Below are 23,683 nucleotides of genomic sequence, written 5' to 3' on the forward strand. Positions count from 1 at the left end.
AAGGCCATCATCATTATACCCTGCCAGCCACATTACCAGATCAATGGCAGTCTCAGTCATCTGGAGGAATATCCAATGTAAGAAGGAGATCTCTCTGTTACCTCACCCTCACACTATCACTAATACTGCACCAATTTCCCAGCAAGCTCAACTGCTGTCACTGCTGTCTGTACCATCTTCCTTCACTCATTGTCACCCACCCTAACCCCAATACCACTAAGCCTACATGGCATCTGCCATACCCACTCACTCACTCACTCACCTCAGCACTTTTCCCTGACCTGCACCAACATTAGCAGCTGTACCATTCACTTTCATCTCATTTAACCCCTCCTTCCTCACAGGCCAAATGAAAACAGCCAAAATAGGGCAGAAAAGACCAGGACAGGTGATGAGTTACCTGTGATTTGGTTCTTAGTCCTCTGTGAGGAAAGGGACCTGAACCTGACTGCCCCAAGCGGCTCCTTGACCATGCCCACCTCCAGGACTGATTTCAGAGGCTGTCCTTGAGCTACTGTGCCAGGACACCCTGACTAAAGGGCACCTCTCTTCATGTGACAAGTACGAATCTAGTCTGAATTGAGACATAGCCATTGCTTGAAGGCCATGAAGTGTGGTTACTATGTCAGCTGCTGGCTTGCAGTGCAGGTTTGCAACTGATGTAGCATGGTGTAATGTATTAGCGTGTCCACCCCCTTGGACTGGTGACCGCTGGTGCCCCTGTCAAAAGACATGGCAAGATTAGGTAAGGCAGAGTGTTGTGAGCATCCAAATAGGCACAAAATGAGTGAGAGCTAAGTGCACAGATGGGGATCCCTGAGACACACCCAGGTTCAATCTATGAATTGACTTCCTGGCCTTGCACACGCAGAGTCCTTGCAACAGGATTGCCATAGGAGGTTCTCACTCCAGAGTACAGCATTAAATTGCAGGACCATAGTAATTCAAGTGGAGACGGTGCAGAGACGCTGGCATGTATTGGATGCTTAGATTCGTAGGATGGGGGCATCTGTGTCTGCTGCTTGTAAGCACTCCCGATTGTCTTGGATCCCTGATACCAGCCTGAGTTCCAAAAGAGTGAGCAACAAGTTGGAGTCACCAGGTACCCACTCTGACGTCCGTATCAGGAATTCTCACATTTAATTTCTATCCAGTGTGCAGTAAAATTGGAATCTGCATATGTGTGAAGCGAGATTTGAGGTTAATGAAGCTGATTATGAAAAATAATCCCTATTAATTGGCTTCTCGCTGCTGGCTAGTGAGAATCATATCTTAAAACCAGGAATACTATTGAAAAATAAGGCTTTTTGCACTCGATGTTGAGAAAGACTGAGATAGACTTGTTATGTGAATTCCCAGACCCTAGCCCAAGGCATTTTAAGATTCTGCACATTGAGCCTGCTGTGTTTGAATAAGCTGTTCTGAATTAATCCGTCATGCATGATAATTGACAAGAATGAAACACATCTTCCAGTAAAATTGAATAAACTCATTGCTAGCCTTTCCCCTGGCCTTTCCAGAAGTCAGGTTGAAGCCATTTGCTTTGGAAGCAGTTGGCTGTGTTCGTCACATAGTGAGCATGATGCAATACAATCCTGTATGAATTGTGAAATGTGTGACTGCCACACACATAGATTGTGCAACACCGAGATTGTCCCTGAAGTTGCTGCAGAATTTCTGCCTGTATTGACGTTCGTATAAGAAGTCTATGTTCAAATATCAATTAATTTACTACTCTTAACAAGTGTTGTGTTTGGTCATTGGATGAGATGTTGAAAAATCTTGCAGACAAAGATGTCTGACCATTATGCACCTCGTGTCAGATTTTTGAATATCCTGAATTTGCACAACCACGCCTTCTGTCACAGGTGTGTATAGTCATAAAATAAGTCTCTACTTCTTCCACAAGAATTAAGATCTTCCTCTGCTCGATCCACTACTGTCCTTGAGCATATAAATTCTATTGCTTGTGCCTTGCCTGGACCTATTTCAAAGTTCTATCTCTTCAGTCTATGATCAATCTTTCTATCTGCACAAATGTTCTTTGAGACTTCTTTTTATTGGAATGATTTTACCATAGTCATGTGATCTATTTCAAATTGAAAATCACACAACACCAGGTTATAGTCCAACAGGTCTAATTGGAAGCACACTAGCTTTCGGAGCGAAGCTTCTTCATCACAATCACCTGATGAAGGAGCGTCGCTCCGAAAGCTAGTGTGCTTCCAATTAGACCTGTTGGACTATAACCTGGTGTTGTGTGATTTTTAACTTTGTACATCCCAGTCCAACACCGGCATCTCCGAATCATATTTCAAATTGCACCTTTCATCTCTCCAGGTAACTGCTGACATGTCGTTCTCTATGGCTGCATACCTCTGTTCAGGCTTCATTAAAATTCTCAATATAACATGGATTCATTTTTGGACCCCATCAGTTTGAACTTTCAAATAAGAATTGTGCCGAGAGCCCTGTAACGCAAACATCACTGGACATTATGCTGAAGAATCTTGGAGTGTAATGTAATAAAATATCAGTAGAAAGTCGCTTCTCTTACATCTTTCAAAATCTAGTCTCTTTCTGATGCCAAAGCCATTACTAGCCGTTATTCAAAAACTCTCTGAAGAGTTGAATAAATAATATGACTATGGTGGAGATAAACATTCCTCTTAATACATGATATCTAAGAAGCATTGTACATCATGTATGCACTTTAGTACAGGGAATTCATTGATGGCTGTTATCTTCCTTAGATATACCATGATGCCTTGTTCTTGGGTAATGGGGCTAAAATTTTAATTTTCTTAGAGAAAAGTGGTACCTCTAATTTAGGCCTAGGTTCCTTTACCATGTTACTGGCCATCAAGCTCTCCTTCTTGTTAATTTTATCATACACAAGGATATCACCCAGCTGGCAAGGGGCTCCCTGTTCCATTTCCAAGGTTCTAGACTTTGAAAAGTCTTTGATGCAGAAATGATGCCAAACGATAATGTTTGAAGCAATCCTGCCTGAATGGGAGAATAAATATTGTCAGAAATATTGACTGTTGGTCTAGGGGTAACTGCCAGAACCCACTGCTGGCATCCAGTTTTGTGAAAAATCTTGGCTATTGTCAATTTTTGGTAAACTTTCCACAGCTAAAATAAGGTACATTTTTTACCTAACTCCCTCAAATAACTGAAATCAAAAGAGAATCTTAGATCTCCATTTGTCTTCAGAAAAGTTATTGAGAACATTGAAATAAAGGCAAAACAATATGGATGCTGGAAATGGAAATAAAAACAGAAAATAGTGGAGAAACTCAGCAGGCCTGGCAGCACTTGTGAAGAGTAAACGCTGGTAATGTTTCAAATCCAATATGACTCCTCTTTAAGAAAGAGCCATGCTGGACTTGGAATAGTAACTCTGTTTTACTCTCTCCACAGGTGCTGCCAGACCTGTTGCGTTTCGACAACAATTTTTGCTTTTATCACTGAGAACATTGTGTTGCTGGCAATATGAAACTGCTTTCAATCATGCTGTCTACTTGAGATTTTACAATGAGGAACTTTTCTGGGAGTGTACAGGCAGATGGGGTTAGAAACTACTTGCAGCATAATAAGCTCCTCCTTCAAGTTTTTGAAACCTTTAAATAGCTTCAAATTTTTTGCTCAAATTCGCTCCCTTTTTACTTCTTTCATCCTGATTACACTCTCTCTAAGAAACATGGACAATTATGTGCATTTTGCCTAATAATGAGGTGTTCTGATTCCTCAGAATACATGTTCTCTGTGACTAAGCTTCATGGTGTTTTCCCCTAACACATGAAAATTGGTGTCTCCTGGATCTTAGAGCTTTATGCTGCTGGTCTAACTCTCACAGACATCGATTCATGGCAAGCTGTTAGTTAGTGCTGAAATATTTATCCTGTGTTAAAGTTAAGTTCTGTCTCACAGTTTTGTACCATCAGACTGATGGTCTAGAGCTTGTTTTGAACCTCTTTGACCACCCTTAGGAATGATATCTTCACATTTTGTTCTGTGTGTTTAACATGTTGAACTTTTTCCTATGTTTTAAGCTTTTCATTTCTGTGCAAATTTCCTTTTTTCCTGCAGAACATTTTCTGTTTTTGTTGTGATAAAGAGGCTGTTAGCACATAATATTTTCTAAAGTGTCTAAGGAAGCTTCAATTATAGCACTCAACTTCCTTTGTTGGACGTTCATTACATTTGTGATTCTGCTTGGAGCAACACCTAGTATAACTCACTGTTCAAATACATTAATTCCCTCTCTTTTTATGTTTTGATGAGCGGTTGAAAGGGTGATCACACCATCTTGAGGGTTAGTCATTTCACCGTGTCAGAAAAATCCCTAATAATGCCTCTCAATACTTACTAATTTGAGGCCTTAATTTCAGCCTATGTCACAAGTTGGATTCAAAAACAGAAATAGTTGGAAAAGTTCAGCAGGTATGGCAGCATCTGTGGAGAGAAATCAAAGTTAACATTTTGGGTTGTGTGATTCTTCCTCAGAACTGATGGTAGCTTGGAAAATGTCGATTTATAACCAGAAGATAGGATAAGACGAGGGGGTAAGGAGTGGACTATCGGTGGGGATTAAGCCCAAAGAGAAAGAAAAATAGTTGGTCAGACAAAAGAGTGGATAATAATCTGGCTAGGTGGGTGAATACCTATTAATGGGGACTGTTAGTGGCTAATAATGGGTGTGTATAATAGCAGACCATGTGATTACAAGATTGGGGTGAGGACATGGGAGAGCTCAAGCCCTAAAGTTATTGAACTCAATAAGGACCAGCTGGTCCTTAGGTGCACCCTGTTACTGGAGCTACCACCCCTATGGGTTATCATACCTGACTGACCTTGGGAGCACTAGGGTATTTCCTTCTTATTGTTGAAGTGTCCTGAACCTGTGTCTTTTTTCCTGTAGAGTATTTCTAGTTTCTGACTGAACTTAGAACACCTTTGAGATTCTATTTTCCTCCCTTTAGTGACCTCCTGTTCTGTAGCCCTGCAATCAAAGACCTCTGCCACCTTTTCCCCTGCCTTTAGAGTTTTCTCCTTTTCCAGTCTTTTTTTCTCAAAGCCTTCTGAGGTCACGGCCTACGGAATCTGTTTTCATTGTAGATCCGAGCTCTAATGGTATGTTTTCAAACTGACACTTGCTTTAACTTGTACTTTAAAGCTTGTACATTGATGGAGCAATACTCTCAAGTATCTTGGACTGTGGGTGTCAGCACTCATATTGTCCCTGACACTGTTTAGTCCTTACGTCTCGGGCTCTTCAACTCTTAACATAATGTAACACTTCCTTATTTACACCTGTACTATGTAGGTTATCAAATACAGCTCTGTAGTATAATGTCTAAGATTTGTCTCCAATGCTCATTCTAAACTGGTATCAACTCTCTTGTGGATGGCAGAATCATGTATTTAGTTACCTATTCATGACTGATGTGAAATTCATTATACTAAAGAGGTTCTTTGACATAAGAATTCAGAGCTTGACATACTTTCATGCATTTGAACCCACTTGATTTTCTGGAAGCAAAATCACAACCAGACTGGACAGATGTTTCAGATCAATGGAAACAAAACTGTACAAAGTCTGAGTTGCTCCACAAGGAGTGATTCAAAGATGGAGTAACCTTATTTGTGCAACGTTGGAGGCAATCCAGTTTTAGAAGTGGTTTATTTCAATGTTAAAGCATTTTTTAACTAGTTGTCAAATTTCTATTTTCATCTGATATTAAAATCATGAAGAACTGGATGATTTTTCACCAATTATATCAGTGGCTACACAATACATGGTTTAGAAGCCTGGGATTGATTCAAGTATGTAAAAATGGTAGGATCGCTGCACTGTTAAAAACAAAACAGCAAGTAGAAGCTTTCAATATGTTACAAAGACATTGGTAATACCTTTTGTTTACAAACTGGAGTACTTCTACCAATGCAAATCTTTATTGATGCAAATTAAAATTTCCATGTACCATATATCTCAGGAAATGTTCTGCTACAATAAACACACACTGACAAGTGGCGCACTCTATCACGTGAGATTGATCAGTTCAGACACCAAAATCGGTCATTGTTTTAACCGATATTAGATCTGCCAAAATGAATGATTACATTTGAAGCCCAGATTTTTTAACCCATTCTGTGAATCAGTCTGTGGATGTAAACATTTTAGGATTTTTTTGACTCCAGTTGCACTGAATTAATAAATGTGTTTTAAGGATTTAAACAAAATACTCTTTTCTTTCTTCTTTACAATGGTAAACATCTAAGAATGTGCAGTGTTTTTTTGCCAACTTTGTTGTAATATTCAATTGTTTAACTATTTGGTGTTTGCTTGTCTGTGGCCATTAACTCTTCAGTGGGTATTTGTGTAATGCTTTTGTGTCATTGCAAGGTGGAACAGAAACTAGATGATAAGCTTGGATTTAGAAGCACAAGAGAGTAAACATGTTAAAAGCTTTGTAAGTAAAATCTGTCATTAGACGTAGATTCTAATGTGGCAGTTCCACATCTCTGAGGTATAAAACACAACTTATCGTAAAGGTGAAGAAAATCTTTAAAATGATCAGTTTCAGCAACTTTGTTTTGCTAGGAGATACACCCATGTCATGGGATCAATTGGAATTCAAAACCTGCTTCACTTCACAAGAAGCAGCTCATAAGAATGTGACACTCACACACTAGTCTCAGATCAGAACATCGTCAAATGGCTGAGATACTCACAGAAATCACAACTACATTTGAAAGCCAGTAAGTACTCTTGAAAAATGTTTCAGGCTAAATAAAATTGTAAAATACATTTCACCAGAGAGGTCAGAGTATCTGTTGTGACCAGATGCCTTTAATAATGGGCAAATAGGGATGGGCAATAAATGCTGGCCAGCCAGAGATGCACACATCCCACAAAATAAATAAATAAGTATCCAAATTGCTGAGGTACCCATCAATTCACAACAATACATCTAGCCTGAAGGAAAAAACTATAACTCATCTTAAAGTGAAATCACTTCATGAAAGTATTGTGGTTGGCATGCATAGAAATCTTTTCCTGGGAGTGAGCTATGGAATGGGAATGACATCACAGACTACACAGCCAGGTCATTTTAAGGTCATGGAAAAGTATTGTGGATGCTGAAGATCTGAAATAAGAACAGAAAGTGTTGGAGAAACTCAGCAGATCTGGCAGTATCTGCAGGGAGATAAACTGATAATGCTTTCAGCCCAAATGGGGTGGCACAGTAGTAAGCACTGCTGCCTCACAGTGCCAGGGACCCAGGTTCAATTCCAGCCTTGAGCAACTGTCTGTGTGGAGTCTGCACATTCTCCCTATTCTGCTCTGGTTCCAACTGCTCTGGTTTCCTCTCACAATCCAAAGATGTGTAGGATCTAAATTGCTCATAGCGTTCAGGGATGTGTAAGTTAGGTGTATCAGTTAGGGGAATGGGTCTGGGTAGGTTACTCTTCAAATGATCCATGTGGATTTGTTGGGTCAAATGGACTGTTTTCACCCTGTAGGGTTTCTATAACTTTTCTTTGAAAAAAAACTTGCTCAGTCAAGATTCCAGGCAGTTTAGTGTTGCTTCTTACTGATGTTAGCATGAAAGTATTTGCACTTAACCACAAATTCTTCTAATGTTGTTTTCCTCAACTTGTTCTTGTTTCTGGTACAGACATCCTTCAAGCTCTGACAAATCAATTGCAGGAAAAAATCACAGTTTCCGTACATCACTCATCAAAACTCACCCTAGACAGCCATATGCTCTGCATAGCCAAAGGCAGATGTCTTATTTTGCTAAACCTGTCTGATGAGCTTGTTTTCAAATTTGATGAGCTAATTCAAAACACTGATGATTGTTATTGATGGCACAGGTTTTGCAGAAACTCCCAAGTCTGATATATAAGAATGGATACAAAGGGCTACAATCATGCTTTAAAAATTGACATGTCTACTCCACAAATGTCAGAAAATTTGACATGGTCGTCATTTTTAATTCATGACCAGGCATCACAAGACTGGAAACATTGAGAACCAGACCATATAATTGAGCAAATCAAATCATCACCATGATTATCAAACCTACACTTTATTCAATCAAAATATTGTGTACTTTCAATGTGCGTGGACATTAAAGTGGTCAATACCAATTTTTTCTGACGAAAAATCTACTTGCTATTATCCAAGAGTGATCAGCATTATTCCATGACTCCACAGTCTTCAGCAAGATTGACAGGCAGCATGGTTATCTTGAGATGTCACAGCAGAGCATTGGTGGTAGCTTAGAGATTTTGTTCCTCACAAAGATACATTTTAGTATTGCAGAATCGTCTATGAACTAAGCTCGGTACTTAGTGCAGATCAGAAGAACATTTCTTTACTCTTGTCAGATGTTGAAGGGGTGTTTAATCTATTCAATGATACCATTAACTATATAAGGGACACAGTAGAACACAATTAGTAGATATTGGCAATGATCACTCAAAAACACAACACAATTCCACAGTCCAAAAGGTCAACTGCACAGGCATGGCACCCAAGATTGATTTTCTAGGGTACAGAATGACTGTAGCTGCAATAAAACCTGTACACAACAATATCAATGCTGTTCATGAGCTTCTAACACTATCTAACATGAAAATGGTGACATCAGTACTATCAGCTTCAGTCACAAGTCTGTTCCTAAGCACACAGAGTAGAAAGCTACTGCACAATAATTCACAATAAGAATGGACAAATGCACAGCAAAAAAAAAATGACATGTTAAAAGATGGAGATAGAATTGCTAATAGTCCAAGTGCATTTTGTCCCACAGTTAAATATGTGTAACTCAACAGATGTGGTCAGGAAATGCAATAGGAGCCATATACAGTAAAGCAAATGACCAATTATATACGTATCATACACAGTGAAACTGATCCGACTGGAGACAGGGAAGCTTTAAGCTACATCTACGTGAGAGAACATTGGCGCATGTATCTCTCAGGTGGAAAGCTCACTGTCTACAGTGAGTGCAAACTGCTGACTACAGTGTACACCATCGCAGGATCTAGTCATGAAACTCACCTCGGACTTCTTCATCCACTCTTCGCTCCAGCCTATCACCATCACCCCCACCTTCATCTTCTTTCGCATTCCTAGCTACCTTCCCCTCAGCCCCACCCCCATCCCATTTATCTCTCAGCTCTGTTGGACTTCCCTCACACCACATTCCTGATGAAGAGCTTATGCTCGAAATGTTGATTCTCCTGTTTCTCGGATGCTGCCTGACCAGCTGTGCTTTTCCAGTGCGAGGATTTTTGACTTTGGCTTTGAAGTTGAGTAACAGATTGATGCAACTGAGTTGGAATAGCATCCCGGCTATAGCTGTGGCCGGAGTATTGGCAATGATGATGTGGCTTTGGCAGAGGCGGTGTTCTGGGTCCAGTCTGCAGTGGTGGGGGCTGCTTCAGCGCTACGGCCTTCAGGACAACTTTGATTACTGTGAAGTGACGATGGTGTCCTGGAGCCACTTAAGAAATCAAACAGCCATGAATAGAACAATAAATGAAATTTGTCTTAACTTTGTGTGAATTATTTCTTTTTATAATTCATGTAATTAAAAAGATGCCAGATTATGGTGGCTTTTGTACATTTTACTGTATTTTCATAAATTCAAGTAATGATAAACTACTATTTCTGTTGTTAGCCATGTTGCCATCATATTCAGCATCCGAAAGTGTGAAGGGATGTGCGACATGGAAGACCATGGGATCATGTTGTGAATCTTGTTACATAAAAAGAGTTGAAGGCAGTCAACTGTGGCAGAAAGCATCTAGTAGAAACTGCCTGTCCCTAAAGACCTGCCCAGCATCCTGAAATAGAGTATGACATTTTTGTTTTACTATGCTTTTATTGGGAAATGTGATATATTTCCAAGTAAGGATGGTGTGTCTTGGAGGAAATCTTACAGGGGCCTGATGCTCCTATACATCTGCTGCCCTTCTAGGTGGCACAGGGTTTGAAATGTGCTGTCAAAACAGCATGGTAACTTGTTGCAGTGCATTCTCCACATGGTGTACATGGTTTTCTTTGGTGCCAAAGATGGAAGCAGTAAATGTTTAAGATGGGCAATAATATCACAACGTAGCACACTATTTTCCCTGGATAGTGCCTAGCTTCTTGAGTCATGCTGGACTCCAATCATCTAAGTAATGACTGCAATAAGGTTGCGTTGTTTGACGACAACTGCATTATGTATGGAACTTAAGAGGTTATCTCAAAAGCTCAGCAGCAACGTATGTTGCGAGTTGACCATGAAGGAGGTCTCACTGATGTTAAAACAAAACAACAATTCCATGAAGCATTCTGGTGTCAGCTTGGAAACTGTGCAGCACATACTGTCAGTTAAAAAGAAATGTTAAACTATAAAATAACCTCACAAAGGCTGATATCCCATCACCAAATCACCCTTTATTTACATGTGCACAATACACTGGATGTGGCCAGTCAACACAGAGTCAATCCCCTGAACGGAAGAGACTCTAAATCTCCTGGTTATATAGCAAACCAGGGCTTACATGACTGGCCCAGGTTTATGGCCCCAATCAAGAATCTTGTAGCCAACAAGAGCCAGCTGGTTCCAATCATTGCGAACTATATCCCATACGTCTACAGCCAATCCAATGGCTAACAAAACCATGGTAATACATCCTTGTAGAGACTTGTAGAGAGGTCAAAAAAACTCCTGCAAACAATATTTTTTTTCCTATTGTTCATAACCTGTGGAAAACAAAATGGTAGGAAATTGCTACAACTAATTCAACAATCACCATTTTATTCATTGACATTTCAGACAATATATTTAGAAAATGGGTTTGCTTGAGTCTAGCACTGCAGATAGTAGACTGCATTATGTTTCCAGTAAGTTCACACAGTTCCTACCAAGTAATGGAATTAACCACCAGCCAAAAATATAATGCAACTCGCAATCAAATGATGGCATTGAACAATTTAACAGAGTGATCAAGGGTCGTCTATGAGCTAGCATGCCAGAGAAGAATATATTAGAACAAGCCATCCGTATCCTATTTCACAAATATTGATCCATCCTGCACTCTCTGACTGGAAAATCACTGACCAAATGTCTGATAGATTTTAACGTTTGCAAACCACTGACCATTATTAAACTGTCAGCACCAGTTAATGTGAATGACAAAATAAAAGCAGGTAAAATTGCAAACCAACAAGAAGCAAAAACATATATTGAAAAATGACCAGGCTCAACACATTGAGGTTGGGGATTGCATGTGAAGTTTTGCCCAAACTTACATCTTCAGAAAAGATCCAAAACAGATTAAGCAATTACTCAGGATCAATGCATGCTGGATGACAACACAAGGTAGGATGAGAGACAGTTGACAGTGAGTAGATCTGGGTACATTGAGGAGTGTGATGTTGACTATCTTCTAATCATATGGAACCTTAACCTCATGTTTGTAACTCTCAGCACCATTGCCAGAAACTGTTACATCTCAAAGACTATTTCTGCATAGAAACAACATGGACATACTGAGTTCAAAGGAATAACTCAATAGACATATGTTTGTTGCTTAGAATGGTTTAATTCAAAGTAAAGTCTAGCTTTAAAAGGGGGAAAGGGTGTATTATTCAATTGCTTGATTATGCATGTCTGAGTGCTATTAATCAAGCATGGGTAGGCTTACAGAGTAAACTGAAAGCTAGAAGCTTAAAGTGTAAGACTGCAGACAGTGTAAGTGCATTGTAAATAAACTTCTGTTTAGACACAGTGCGGAACCTTGTGGAAGTGTTCAGCATCTCGTTTGCTGGCTGTAGCCAGTGAAAGTTAATGCTTCCTCCATTGGAGTACGTCCTTACAACCAAAGGCCAATCAGGCAGTGAGACAATCTGTGGGTCTTCATAAAGGTCAGGACCCCAGGGGACGAAGGTCTTGCCTATCTCCAGAAAATTACAGGCCAGCAATTCTTTTGTTCATCAGCATCACTGGAGAGGCAAGAGCTGCTGCAGGAGTAGCAGCCATCGGAGGTGCCAGGGTTGCAGAGCGACCCAGGCCAGAGGAAAGTAATGGTCGGACAGATTTTGTGGGATGGGGTATTGTGTTCAGGGGATCTACTGGGTGTAGCAGAATCAGAAGCAAGAGCATGAGATGTCTCTTATTGGAGCCCCAGTTTCTCAATGCTAAGCCACTAAACAAGGCAACTGAGTGCCTTTGAAGGAAAGCTGCCCTCCTGAAAGCAATACGCACACATTTAGTCATCATGCGTTTCACATGGAAACACTCACAGCTGGGTTAATACAAGCAATAACATGTATTAATTGTCCACTCACGAGGCCATCCTGGGCCTTTCCTTCGCCCATAATGAATTGGGGTAAAGCCAAGAAGGTCACTGGGTTCTCAACCTCCACCTTTTTGCCCATTTAAGTGCCTTTTTTTATCTTCATATATGCCTGTAAACTAGACAGGGTAGAAGATTCCACCATACAATGTGATGTGTCAACTTCATAAGACACAAAACATAACATTAAGGGTAAATGTGCAAGGATATATTTGAATTTCTACCATTGCCAACAGGTCAGAGCCTGGAATTTGGGGGCAACTAGGTGTACATTCAACAAATTTATTGATCTTGCTATAAGTGAACATTCTCTATCCTCACATAACCCTTCAACCTACTGAAACAATGCAACTGAAGAGCAAATCACCCCAACACATCAGGTAATTGTTTGGATGCCCACCTGAAACTTGGTGTTCAACATTGGTTATAGCATGTCCTAGAAATACCGTTTCAAACTGTTCAATTGCTGTTGAAATATTGAAGATTTGATTGGGTGATCTCTGACTAGATATAGCAAAAGATCATGAAGGACAAGGAAAAGACGCTCGCAAGATCAATTAATGTCAGAGATGGAGTATCCTGAATCCACCGCTAACCAAATACAATATGTATCAATCTGAGAAACAACACTCTGCAATTTTGTGGGGTCCAGTTCAAAATGGAAGCAAGATCAGAACTGTGCCAATAGTAACTTGCAATAATACAGCAATATCAACATAGCAAAATGTCCTGAGGTACTTCATACTTGGTCATCTGCAGGGCAATCAATTGGCCGAATAAATTGGTGAATTATAGGTCACTTTCCACCATTTTGTCCACACTGGGAGGGCCCATCTCCATGTGGGAAACTGCCAGGTAAATCCTAATTACCTCACTCCATAGCCCACAGAAGGCCCCTAGACAATGACGATGGACAAAAGATCAACAGACCCTCATTGAACCACCAAATAATTCTAATGATAGGGGTCTATCTGTTCCCAGCTTCCAGCAAACAAATTGAGGGTTCAATGCCATTAAGATGACCTTAATGGTAACAGTGGTGCATGCAAGTTTCCCTCCACACACCATCCTGATTTAGATAGATATCATTGTTGTCTCAATGTGGCTGAGGCAAAATCCTCAAATTTCCTCCCTCATGGCACTGTGGGTTAGCCGACAACATGTGGTCTGCAGCAGTTCAAGGTGGCAGCTCACCACTGCCTTCTCAAGGTCAACTCAAGATGGGCAATAAATGCTGGCCAGCCAGCGACACCATCACCCATCTGTGAATTTTTTTTAAATTACCAGGTGAAACAGCATCCATGATGGCCATTGCTAGCAATGAAAAGGATGTGATTGCTATACTCTCAGACTGGACATGACTGGCAATGTGCCATCCTAGGATCCTGGCATTAACTAGAGCAGGACCAATTCTTGGTTTTAGCCTCAGCAACTGGAATTCAAAGTCACTAAAAATGTTTTCGCCCTTACATCAGTACTGGACAAGATATATAATTTTTAAAATTTAAGTACGAGATCAAGAAAAGTCAGGAATGGGGTTGGTGGTAAAGAGTAGGTAGAAACTAATTGTAATTCTCCATCCCGCATTTATTCAGGCTCTATCCTTGACCGACTCCACCATTGCAAATGAAAATTTTGAGAATACCATCTTTCTTTCGATGAAGCACTTTGTAGCCTTTCAACACTGAGCTCAACAATCACAAATCATAACGTCTCCCTTTTTATCAAGTAATGGTGTTGCCTTGTTTCTTGACCCTTTGTGGTTTTAATCTTTCCTGTCATCCACTTTATCCTGACCTTCCTTTCTGTTCCTTTCTTGTCTTATTTATTTTTTGGCTTGCTATTGGTTTGGAGGGATTGCATCATTGGATAACAATGATTATCAGAAGACATCAAAGAGTTAAGTCTACAATCATGTTTTGGTCAACACCCTTTTATAGTAAGTATTGAGTGAGATGTGGGTTCACCTGACAAAGTGCCCAGTAAGGAGGATCATCCCTCAGCATCTACTTGGAGGTCATCAAGCATCGATTCCCTGACTACATATGCAGTGAAAGGTCTCCCAGTCACAAGGAGAACAGAATAACAATTTTAAAGACAAGCAAGTTCTCAATGAAAATGGGCAAGTTTTGCATTAGTTGGATCATGTGGATGTGCCTCATTCAACAAATGGCAACAAAGTTGGACACTCTCCACTCAAACACTGCTGCTGAGGGGCATCAAAAATTGAGGAGAACGAGCAGACTTTGTTAACAACTTCCCCTCCAAATGGTAAGTTTTAACCTTTATGATCAAAGACCTGTGGCTCCAGGATTGGACTCTTGTATCAACTGAGGACACAGTGTCATCTTATCCAGGGCAAATAGGGTTGGGTGACAGATGCTGGTCTAGCCTGTGGTGCCTACATCTGATGAACAAAAGGTTGCGCCAGGTAAGTGGTGTCTAGGGGCACCAGAGTCAGTCAAGCAGACTCTAACAATTGGCTTGGTCAATGAGGGCAGACATTACTGTTGGCATAAGAATGGCCATTGCCACTAGGGGACTCTGTCTGTGAACCAAAGAGGCGACCCTAATAGCAGCCATTCCCTTGGAGCCTGGTGAGAGGGCACCAGTGTTTATTGCCATCCCCTCATTCAGTGGAGTGTAACATAGCCTCACCTCCTCCCCAACACCATATCCATCCTCCTCTCCCCCAACACTGACTAAATATTAATGGAGGCATAAAAAACCCTGAATTGGATGCTTGATGGCTCTATTTGACTCTAGGAGCAAGGGTTATATTCTACCTATCCCACCGGAGACAAAATGGCACAGCTACTAAAAGATGAGGCCACTCCATCGTTTGCTTTTCCACCTTATTTCATTATAGCTCCTCCCTATTTGTTCTCAGAGGGCAGCTAATGGCTTTATATTTCAGGTTTCCAGCATTTGCAGTCATTTCCTTTTATACTGATAAAGATTTCATTCAATCACTGTGTAGATGGCCAGTAATAATCAATTTTCGACCATGGAGTTCAACATTGATGTTGTCTCTGCTGAAAACACGACACAGAAGCAAATGGCAAATTTGTTTATCATTCCCAAAATCATATAATAATTTGTCAATGCGTTCTTGGAGTATCATGGAATCCTGCGAGATTGCCCAACAGCATTGTAATTCACTCTGTGCCACTTAACTTTTATCTGCACACAAAGCAGAAAATAAACCAACATCAGAGCAAACCCTGGCAAGCTCTTAAAAGAGAGGTGTTATTCCAAGTGATTTTTTTTCAAGTTTCTCTTTGACCCTTTTTGGAGGTATTTAATCTCTACTAGGTGTGACATATTTAAGGCAAAAACAAGGCCTGAACATTAATTGTGAGCAATAGTTGGCATGAAGTAGCATAGAATTTCTGAAGTTGTTGAATAAGAATTCAAATAACATAAGGCAATTAATATTTTAACTCATATCAAGTTCCATCCAACTCTGTGTTTACTGACTTACTTTTATCCACAATTTCTCAATTACTGTGTGTTTTTGGTTTCAAGAAGGATATTAGATTACAGTGTGGAAACAGGCCCTTTGGCCCAACAAGTCCACACCGACCCGCCGAAGCCCTACCCCTACATTTACCCCTTACCTAACACTATGGGCAATTTAGCATGGCCAATTCACCTGACCTGCACATTTTTGTGTCTGTGGTCTGTGGGAGGAAACCGGAGCACCCGGAGGAAACCCACACAGACACGGGGAGAACGTGCAAACTCCACACAGTCAGTCACCTGAGGCGGGAATTGAACCCAGGTCTCAGGCGCTGTGAGGCAGCAGTGCTAACCACTGTTCTACTGTGCCGCCTACCGTGCCATGTCTTCTTTTAGCTAAGTGAAGCATTAGTTACATATTTTTCCTTGCAACTTTTATACCAGTTATTTTGCTAATTCTATCATTCACTTAATTTTCATAAATTCTGTTCTAAGTCTTTCAAAAATATCCCATATTCAATCTGTCCCCTTGGACTTTGTCATGCTTATGTCTTTCTCTAAAATCATGTTTCTTTTCCCCAGTTAGTTTTGCCAAGAGGTTTGGTGCTGGAAAAGCACAGCAGGTGAGGCAATATTCAACGAGCAGGAGAATTGACGTTTCGGGCATAAGCCCTTCATCAGGAATTATACTTATGCCCGAAACGTCGATTCTCCTGCTCCTTGTATGCTGCCTGACCTGTTGTGCTTTTCCAGCACCACACTCTTGACTCTGATCTCCAGCAACTGCAGTCCAAACTTTCTCCTCCTTGCTGAGAGGTTTCCCTAACTTTATTTCTCTTAGCCATTTTGTTCATTCCTCATTACCAAATCCAGCAGTGAACTTTTGTTAGATGGTTTTTCCCATTTGAAGTTAGCAAAGAATCCAATTTGTAGGATATGCAGTTCCTTATCCTCTTCACATATCTCTTCTGTCTAAATGCTATCAGATGAGTTGAAATTTCCCATTAACATACCTTTTTTTCTTAAGCATTTGCCTAATTTATTTGAAGCACACTGTCTCAACCGCCCTTCCAATATCAGAGTGGTCTCTAAATTCCTCCAATTGGTTTTTCATCATGGAAAGAAAATTCACCCAAAACTAATAGGTAAAACTGAAGGTTTAAAAAAAATGTCATTCTGTTAAGCAAGTGTTGATTGTTTGATAAGTGAACTTTGATTGGCAGAGGTGTTGCCATGGGAAATATACCAGTTAAATGGAGACAATCAGTTACTTGTCAAGTTTTGTTTAAATTTAAACCAGTCCAAATTGACTCTGTTTGGCCTAAGCATTGCCCCTGAGAAATATATTGCTGAATAGAGGATAAGGTGATCAAGAAGGAATGTTTGCCTTCACTGGTCAGGGCACAGACTATAAAAATTGACAAGTAATTCTGAACTTTAGTTTGGCCACTTTTGGAATATTCTGGTCCTCATATTACTGGAAGAATATGGAGGCTTTGAAGAGTGTACAGAAACAGATTATCAGGATGTTGTCTGATTTGGAAGTTGTTAGCTATGAGGAGAGATTGGACATATGTGGCTTGTTTTCACCTGAACATCAAAGACTGAGGGGCAACCTGACAGAAGCTTGCAAAATTATGAAAGGCATGGATAGGATGGATAGTTGGAAACTTCTGCCCAGAGTAGAAATGTCAATTATTAGGGGATGCAAATCTAAGGTAAAAAGGGGAAAGTTTAAAGAAGTTGTGAAATGTAAGTTTCTTTTACACAAGTAAGTGCCTGGAATTCACTGCTAGAGGAGGTGGTCAAGGTAGACACAATAGCAACATTTAAGAAGCATCATGACTGAAATATGAATAGCCAGGGAAAAGAGGGATACAGACTGTATCAAGGCCAAAGGATTTAGTTTCATTAAGGCACCATGTGTTGGCACATGGTGAGCCAAAAGGTCTATTCCTGTGTTGTTCTTCTTTGTTCTTCACTCAAGAAAAGGAAACATGACAGATAGGTTAGCTGAGTTTGAAATACTTTCAGTTCAATAAATTTAATCATTGCAGCATTAGTTTCGATCAAAGAAAACAAGTTTACACGCCCATTCAATTAGATGCTATAGATTTGGCAGATAACAGTTCAGTTTTGAACTCAGCATTTGCCACATTATAAAAACTGAAAGAACTGCAGATGCTGTAAATGGAAATTGCTGGGAAAGATCAGCTGATCTGGCAGTATCTGTGAAGAGAAATCAGAGTTAATGTTTTTGGGTCCATGCCCAGTTCTGAGGAAGGGTCACCGGACCCAGGTTGTTAACTTTGATTTCTCTTCACAGATGCTGCCAAAACTGCTGAGCTTTTCCAGCAATTTCTGTTTTTTGTTACCTTATATTTTATTTAAATAACAACAAAAATCCACTCATTTGAGATTATTTCAAATAAACAAACTGGTGATAGCCATTCTCAGGATCATTTCTGAGGGACAAGGACTTCATGAAGGAGAGTCAAACTGCCTGGCTTAATTTTAAACAAAGTTCAAAATTTAACTAGCAGTCACCAATTGATGCATTCTGCATTACAATGCCTCAATCAACCAGAATGTGCTTGTTGATCAAAAGGCAATCTCTTCCTCGACTGCATATAAATGTTGTTTTCCCTTCACATTGTCATTCTTTCTAAATGGTCCTGATAAGTTCAAGTTGAAACTCTTTAAGAAGGTATGTCTTTTTTGAGCAAAGGCCATGCCTTGTGCTACCAAACATCTTCCTAAATGTGTTATGCTTTGCAATGATTAACTTCCAAATCTGACATTTGTATGGGCCATCTCTTAATAATCATGACCCTATCTGGTTTCTTACAACACATTGTTTTTCCAGTTATCCTTTTGTATTAAGGACATAATGCACATCATTTGTATATATAGTTTAATTAATTTTAATTGCAGTTCCTCTCACTTTAAATTCAATCTTTTTATTCTGCACACCTATACTCCTATTTGATTACTTACAGTGTGGAAACAGGCCCTTCAGCCCAACAAGTCCACACCACCCCGCCGAAGCGCAACCCACCCATACCCCTACATTTACCCCTTACCTAACACTACGGGCAATTTAGCATGGCCAATTCACCTGACCTGCACATCTTTGGACTGTGGGAGGAAACCGGAGCACCCGGAGGAAACCCATGCAGACACGGGAAGAATGCGCAAACTCCACACAGACAGTCGCCTGAGGTGGGAATTGAACCCAGGTCTCTGGCGCTGTGAGGCAGCAGTGCTAACCACTGTGCCACCGTGCCACCACCTGCCTCACTAGTCCAGTCTCTCCCATTTTCTTCTTTACTGTATTTAAACTTGTTTTATTTCCTGCAGAGTTCTCATCTTGCTTACCAATTACAAGTCGTTAACATATTCCTAGTCTTTCTACTACAACACAATTCCACTATGGCTCAGATGGTACTTGTTCTATCAGTTGGCAATTTCTCAACATCAATGGAACCATTGTCTGATTAATTGGTGTCTTAATTAATTCTTCACATAACATAATTGCTTCCACACTATTGTGGGGAATCCTTTAGTTTTAAGGTTACAGCTTTGCCAAATTGTTTTTTAAAAAGTTAGGTTCCCATTCGTAAGTTTGCAAATGATACCAAAATTGAAGGTTAGTGGACTGCGAAAAAGGTTACCTCAGGGTACAATGGCATGTTGATCAGATGGGCCAATGTGCCAAGGAGTGGCAGATGGAGTTTAATTTAGATAAGCGTGAGGTGCTGCATTTTGGAAAGGCAAATCAGGCTGGACTTATACACTTGATGGTAAGATCTTGGAGAGTGTTGCTGAACAAAGAGATCTTGGAGTGCAGTTTCATAGCTTCTTGAAAGTGGAGTCCCAAGTCGATAGGATACTGAAGAAAGCGTTTGGTATGCTTTCCTTTATTGGTCAGAGCATTGAGTATAGATGTTAGGAGGCCATGTTGTGGCTGTACAGGACATAGGTTAGGCCACTTTTGGAATATTCTGCGCAATTCTGGTTTCACTCCTATCGGAAGGATGTTGTGAAACCTGAAAAAGTTCAGAAAAGATTTACAATGGTGTTGCCAGAATTGGATGGGTTGAGCATTGAAGGGATGGCTGAATAGGCTGGGGCTGTTTTCCCTGATGCATTAGAGGCTGAGGGGTGTTATCATAGAATCATAAGGGGCATGGATAGGGTAAATAGACAAGGTCTTTTGCCTGGGCTGGGGGAGTCCAGAAATAGAGGGCATAGGGTTAGGGTGAAAGGGAAAAGTTTAAAAGCGACCTAATGGACAACTTGTTCATGCAGAGGCTGGTGCATGTTTGGAATGAGCTGCCAGAAGAAGTGGTGGAGGCTGGTACAATTACAACATTTAAAAGGCATCTGGATGGGTATATGAACAGGAAGGGTTTAGAGGGATATGGGCCAAGTGCTGGCAAATGGGAGTAGGTGAGTTTAAGATATCTCGTTGGCATGGATGAGTTGGATCGAAGGGTCTGTTTTCATGCTGTATACCTCCATGACTCATGTCAGCCTTTGGTAATGTGACTACTGATTGCTAGCAATCTGTGGTTTAAATGATATTATTGTATTTCCTTCCCATTGAACAGTTCAAGTTTGTAATCTAAAAAAAAAGGTCTAAAGTATTAAGACTAGAACATTTTCATTTGTTTTTGAAATCCACAGTGTCAGATTCAAGTGAAACATATTATTATCACATTCAACAATTAACATTTTGTTCCACAGAAATTAATCTACATCATTCTGACGATACTCTGCCACAACATAAATAGTCACCTGGCCATAGAACTGGAATATAAAGTGCAAGAGAATGAAAGTGAAGGAGTTTTTATTGGGAACGTAGCCAAAGATATATTTTTGACATCAGCTACTGCCTGTGATTCACTAGCTTACAAACTCATGAAAGAAATGGACTATGTAATGCTCAAGCCTGAGAGTGGGGAGCTATTTACAACCAAGCAGAGAATCGACAGAGAAATCTTATGCCCAATCAAATTCCGAGGTGATCCTTGTGTCCAACAAGTCAATGTAGTTATTCTGTGTGCTGATCAGTATCTGCAAATGGTGAAGGTTAAGATAGTCATCCTGGATGTCAATGATAATGCACCGTATTTTGCAGAACAAGTGATGAAACTCTCTATTCCAGAAGACGCAGCTGCAGGTACATCATTTGGAATTGACTATTATGCAATTGACAATGACACTGGAGAGAATAGCATTAAACATTATTATCTTGAAAATAGCCAAAATGTTTTCGGTTTGAACGATGATGAAACGCCCGCCATTGTTGTCCAGCAACCATTAGACAGGGAGGTGAAGGACTTGTATGAAATGAAAATCGTGGCCGTGGATGGCGGTGTACCCCCTTTATCTGGAACAGCCACACTTCTGATCAACATTCAAGACATTAATGATAACTGCCCTGTTTTTAATGCATCAGAGTTTGATATTCAGATTCCTGAAAACATGTCCTCCAATAGTGTGGTGACACAGCTACATGCTGTCGATGCAGACCTAGGCCCTAATGCAGAAATCACCTATTCTTATGGCAATCGTGTTCAGGATGTATCCAGGAAACTGTTTATCTTAGATAGTGACACTGGGCTTATCATATTTTCTGGAAATAAAAGTCCAGAGATACCTCCTATACATAAACTTACAGTATTGGCTAATGGTCCAGGCTGTGCCCCAGCTATAGTTCAAATTACAGTGTCTGTCATGCACAACAGCAAATACAGTCCAAAGTTGGAGATCAGCTATATAGCTAACCAGGCAGATGGTGTGATTTACCTGAAGGAGACTGCACCGGAAAATACCCCAATTGCTCTCCTCGAGGTAACTGACCCAGATCATTATTTAAAAGGGACCATCTATATCAGCGGCAATGTGCCTTTCTATTTAAAACCTTATGAAAGGTCAAGAAATAAACATCTTGTCGTCACATCACAGCTTTTAGACCATGAGCTTGAAAACCAATATAAGATTGTAATTAAGGCAGAAGATCCTCGTAGTCTTCATGAACTAACAATACATGTTAAGATTATTGATGAAAATGACAACTCCCCAGAATTCTACCAAAGCTCCTTTGAGGCTTCCATTGAGGAAAACAACACACCTGGAGCTTTTTTACTGAAGATCTCAGCAACAGATGCTGACAGCGGCAAGAATGGGGAAGTGACTTATCACTTGGGACCTGATGCTTTACCCATCTTTTCAATTGAACAACTCACAGGCAATGTAACAGTGTCCACTGCCCTGGACAGGGAAAAAGAGAAACTGTACAGGTTTTCTGTTTCTGCTGTTGACCATGGAATTCCTCCTAGAAAGAGGAGCACTATTGTAATCATTCATGTCTTGGACCAGAATGATAACATACCCTCCTTCCTCACCAATGACTACACATTCTTTATTCCAGAAAACTTCCCACGACATGGCGAAATTGGAGTCATCAATGTAACGGATTTGGATGAAGGGGCTAATGGTGATGTTACTGTGTCCATCCTGAGTAGTACTAGCAATTTTTTAATGGACAACACCAGAGGAATCTTACGTTGCAATTCTTCAGTCGACCGAGAGAAAAATACTATGCACGTATTCTGGGTTGAGGCAGTGGATGGTGGGAAACCACCTCTTTCTGCAACAGCAAAAATAACTGTATTTGTTCTAGACATAAATGATAATCCTCCAACTGTATTACTTCCTCAGTCAAACATATCATGGCTTCTTGTGCCCCCTAACACACCCCAAGGAACTGCAGTGGCTGAGATTTATGCCATTGACTATGATGCTGGTATTAATGCCGTCATGACTTACACTATTGTTGGGAGGAATGGTCCTGCTCCTCATGTGTTTGGAATTAATACAGCGACAGGAAACATTACATTGCAAGAGAAACTGTTGAGCAAAGACTATGGCTTGTATCAACTACTCGTAAAAGTCAGTGATCTTGGACAGCCCCAACCTCTCCATTCCACAGTAATGGTCAATTTGTTTGTCAATGAGACTGTGACCAATAAAAGTTACTTGGAAGACTTGTTGCACAGGCGAACTGTTTTCACAGAAGAAGTGCAAACTGAACCAAATCCATGTCCATTATTACAGACATTAGACATCCCCTGTTCCCCTCCAATCATTCCCATTGCAATCACAATGATTATTGTCTCTGTTATTTTCTTTACTATTTCTCTTTGTATGCTTCTAAGCATGAGAAAGAAAAGTAAAAAAAAAGAACTTTACATAGATGCCCAGATACCATTAAAAATAAATCTTGACTATTATACAAAAGACTGGAATGATGAACAGTTGTAGAACTCTAAAAACATGTTGAACAAAACACACGACAGACTGCAGTAAGCATATGAAGAATGGCTTTGTAGTTTACTTAAAAATAAACTGCATTTCAAGAACATTTTTACCTTTCTTAAATATATATATATATATTTATAACATTTTCTCATAAAGTTACGTGCTTTACAAATATTGAATAAGTACTGTTGAGAAATTTGGCACAAATAGGAACCTGGAATAACCAACATACTTTTCTCGATGTAGTTTTATTTATAAAATGTTACAGGAGAACTCAGCCCAAAACTAAAAAACTATTAACTTGGTATATTGACCTATTGGAGCTAACTTACTTCATTGTGTACTGAAACATTCTGTGAAAGACAAGTTTTCTCACAGTGTTCATTTGTTCTCTTCATATTTTATCAGCATGCCAAAACCAAGTTTGTATTTCAAAGTTTCTGTTAAATTACATTTAGACAGCCATTTTTAAATTGCAAAAGTGGTTCAGTTTGTGGTTCATGACAGCAACAAGAGTTGAATA

General features: G+C 40.1%; 1 protein-coding gene across 1 annotated transcript in view; it reads left to right on the plus strand.

Moving 5' to 3' along the window:
• The window catches only part of LOC140495690 (protocadherin-20-like), a 40,275-nt gene extending 16,956 nt beyond the window's left edge, over positions 1–23,319 (plus strand). The window contains exon 2 of the mRNA XM_072594674.1: positions 20,581–23,319. Within this exon, the coding sequence (XP_072450775.1) occupies positions 20,581–23,163 (2,583 nt within the window). The 3' untranslated portion in view covers positions 23,164–23,319. The remainder of the gene's footprint in view (positions 1–20,580) is intronic.
• The last annotated feature ends 364 nt before the right edge of the window (positions 23,320–23,683 follow it).

This window comes from Chiloscyllium punctatum, chromosome 25, assembly GCF_047496795.1.
Source record: "Chiloscyllium punctatum isolate Juve2018m chromosome 25, sChiPun1.3, whole genome shotgun sequence".
NCBI lineage: Eukaryota > Metazoa > Chordata > Chondrichthyes > Orectolobiformes > Hemiscylliidae > Chiloscyllium > Chiloscyllium punctatum.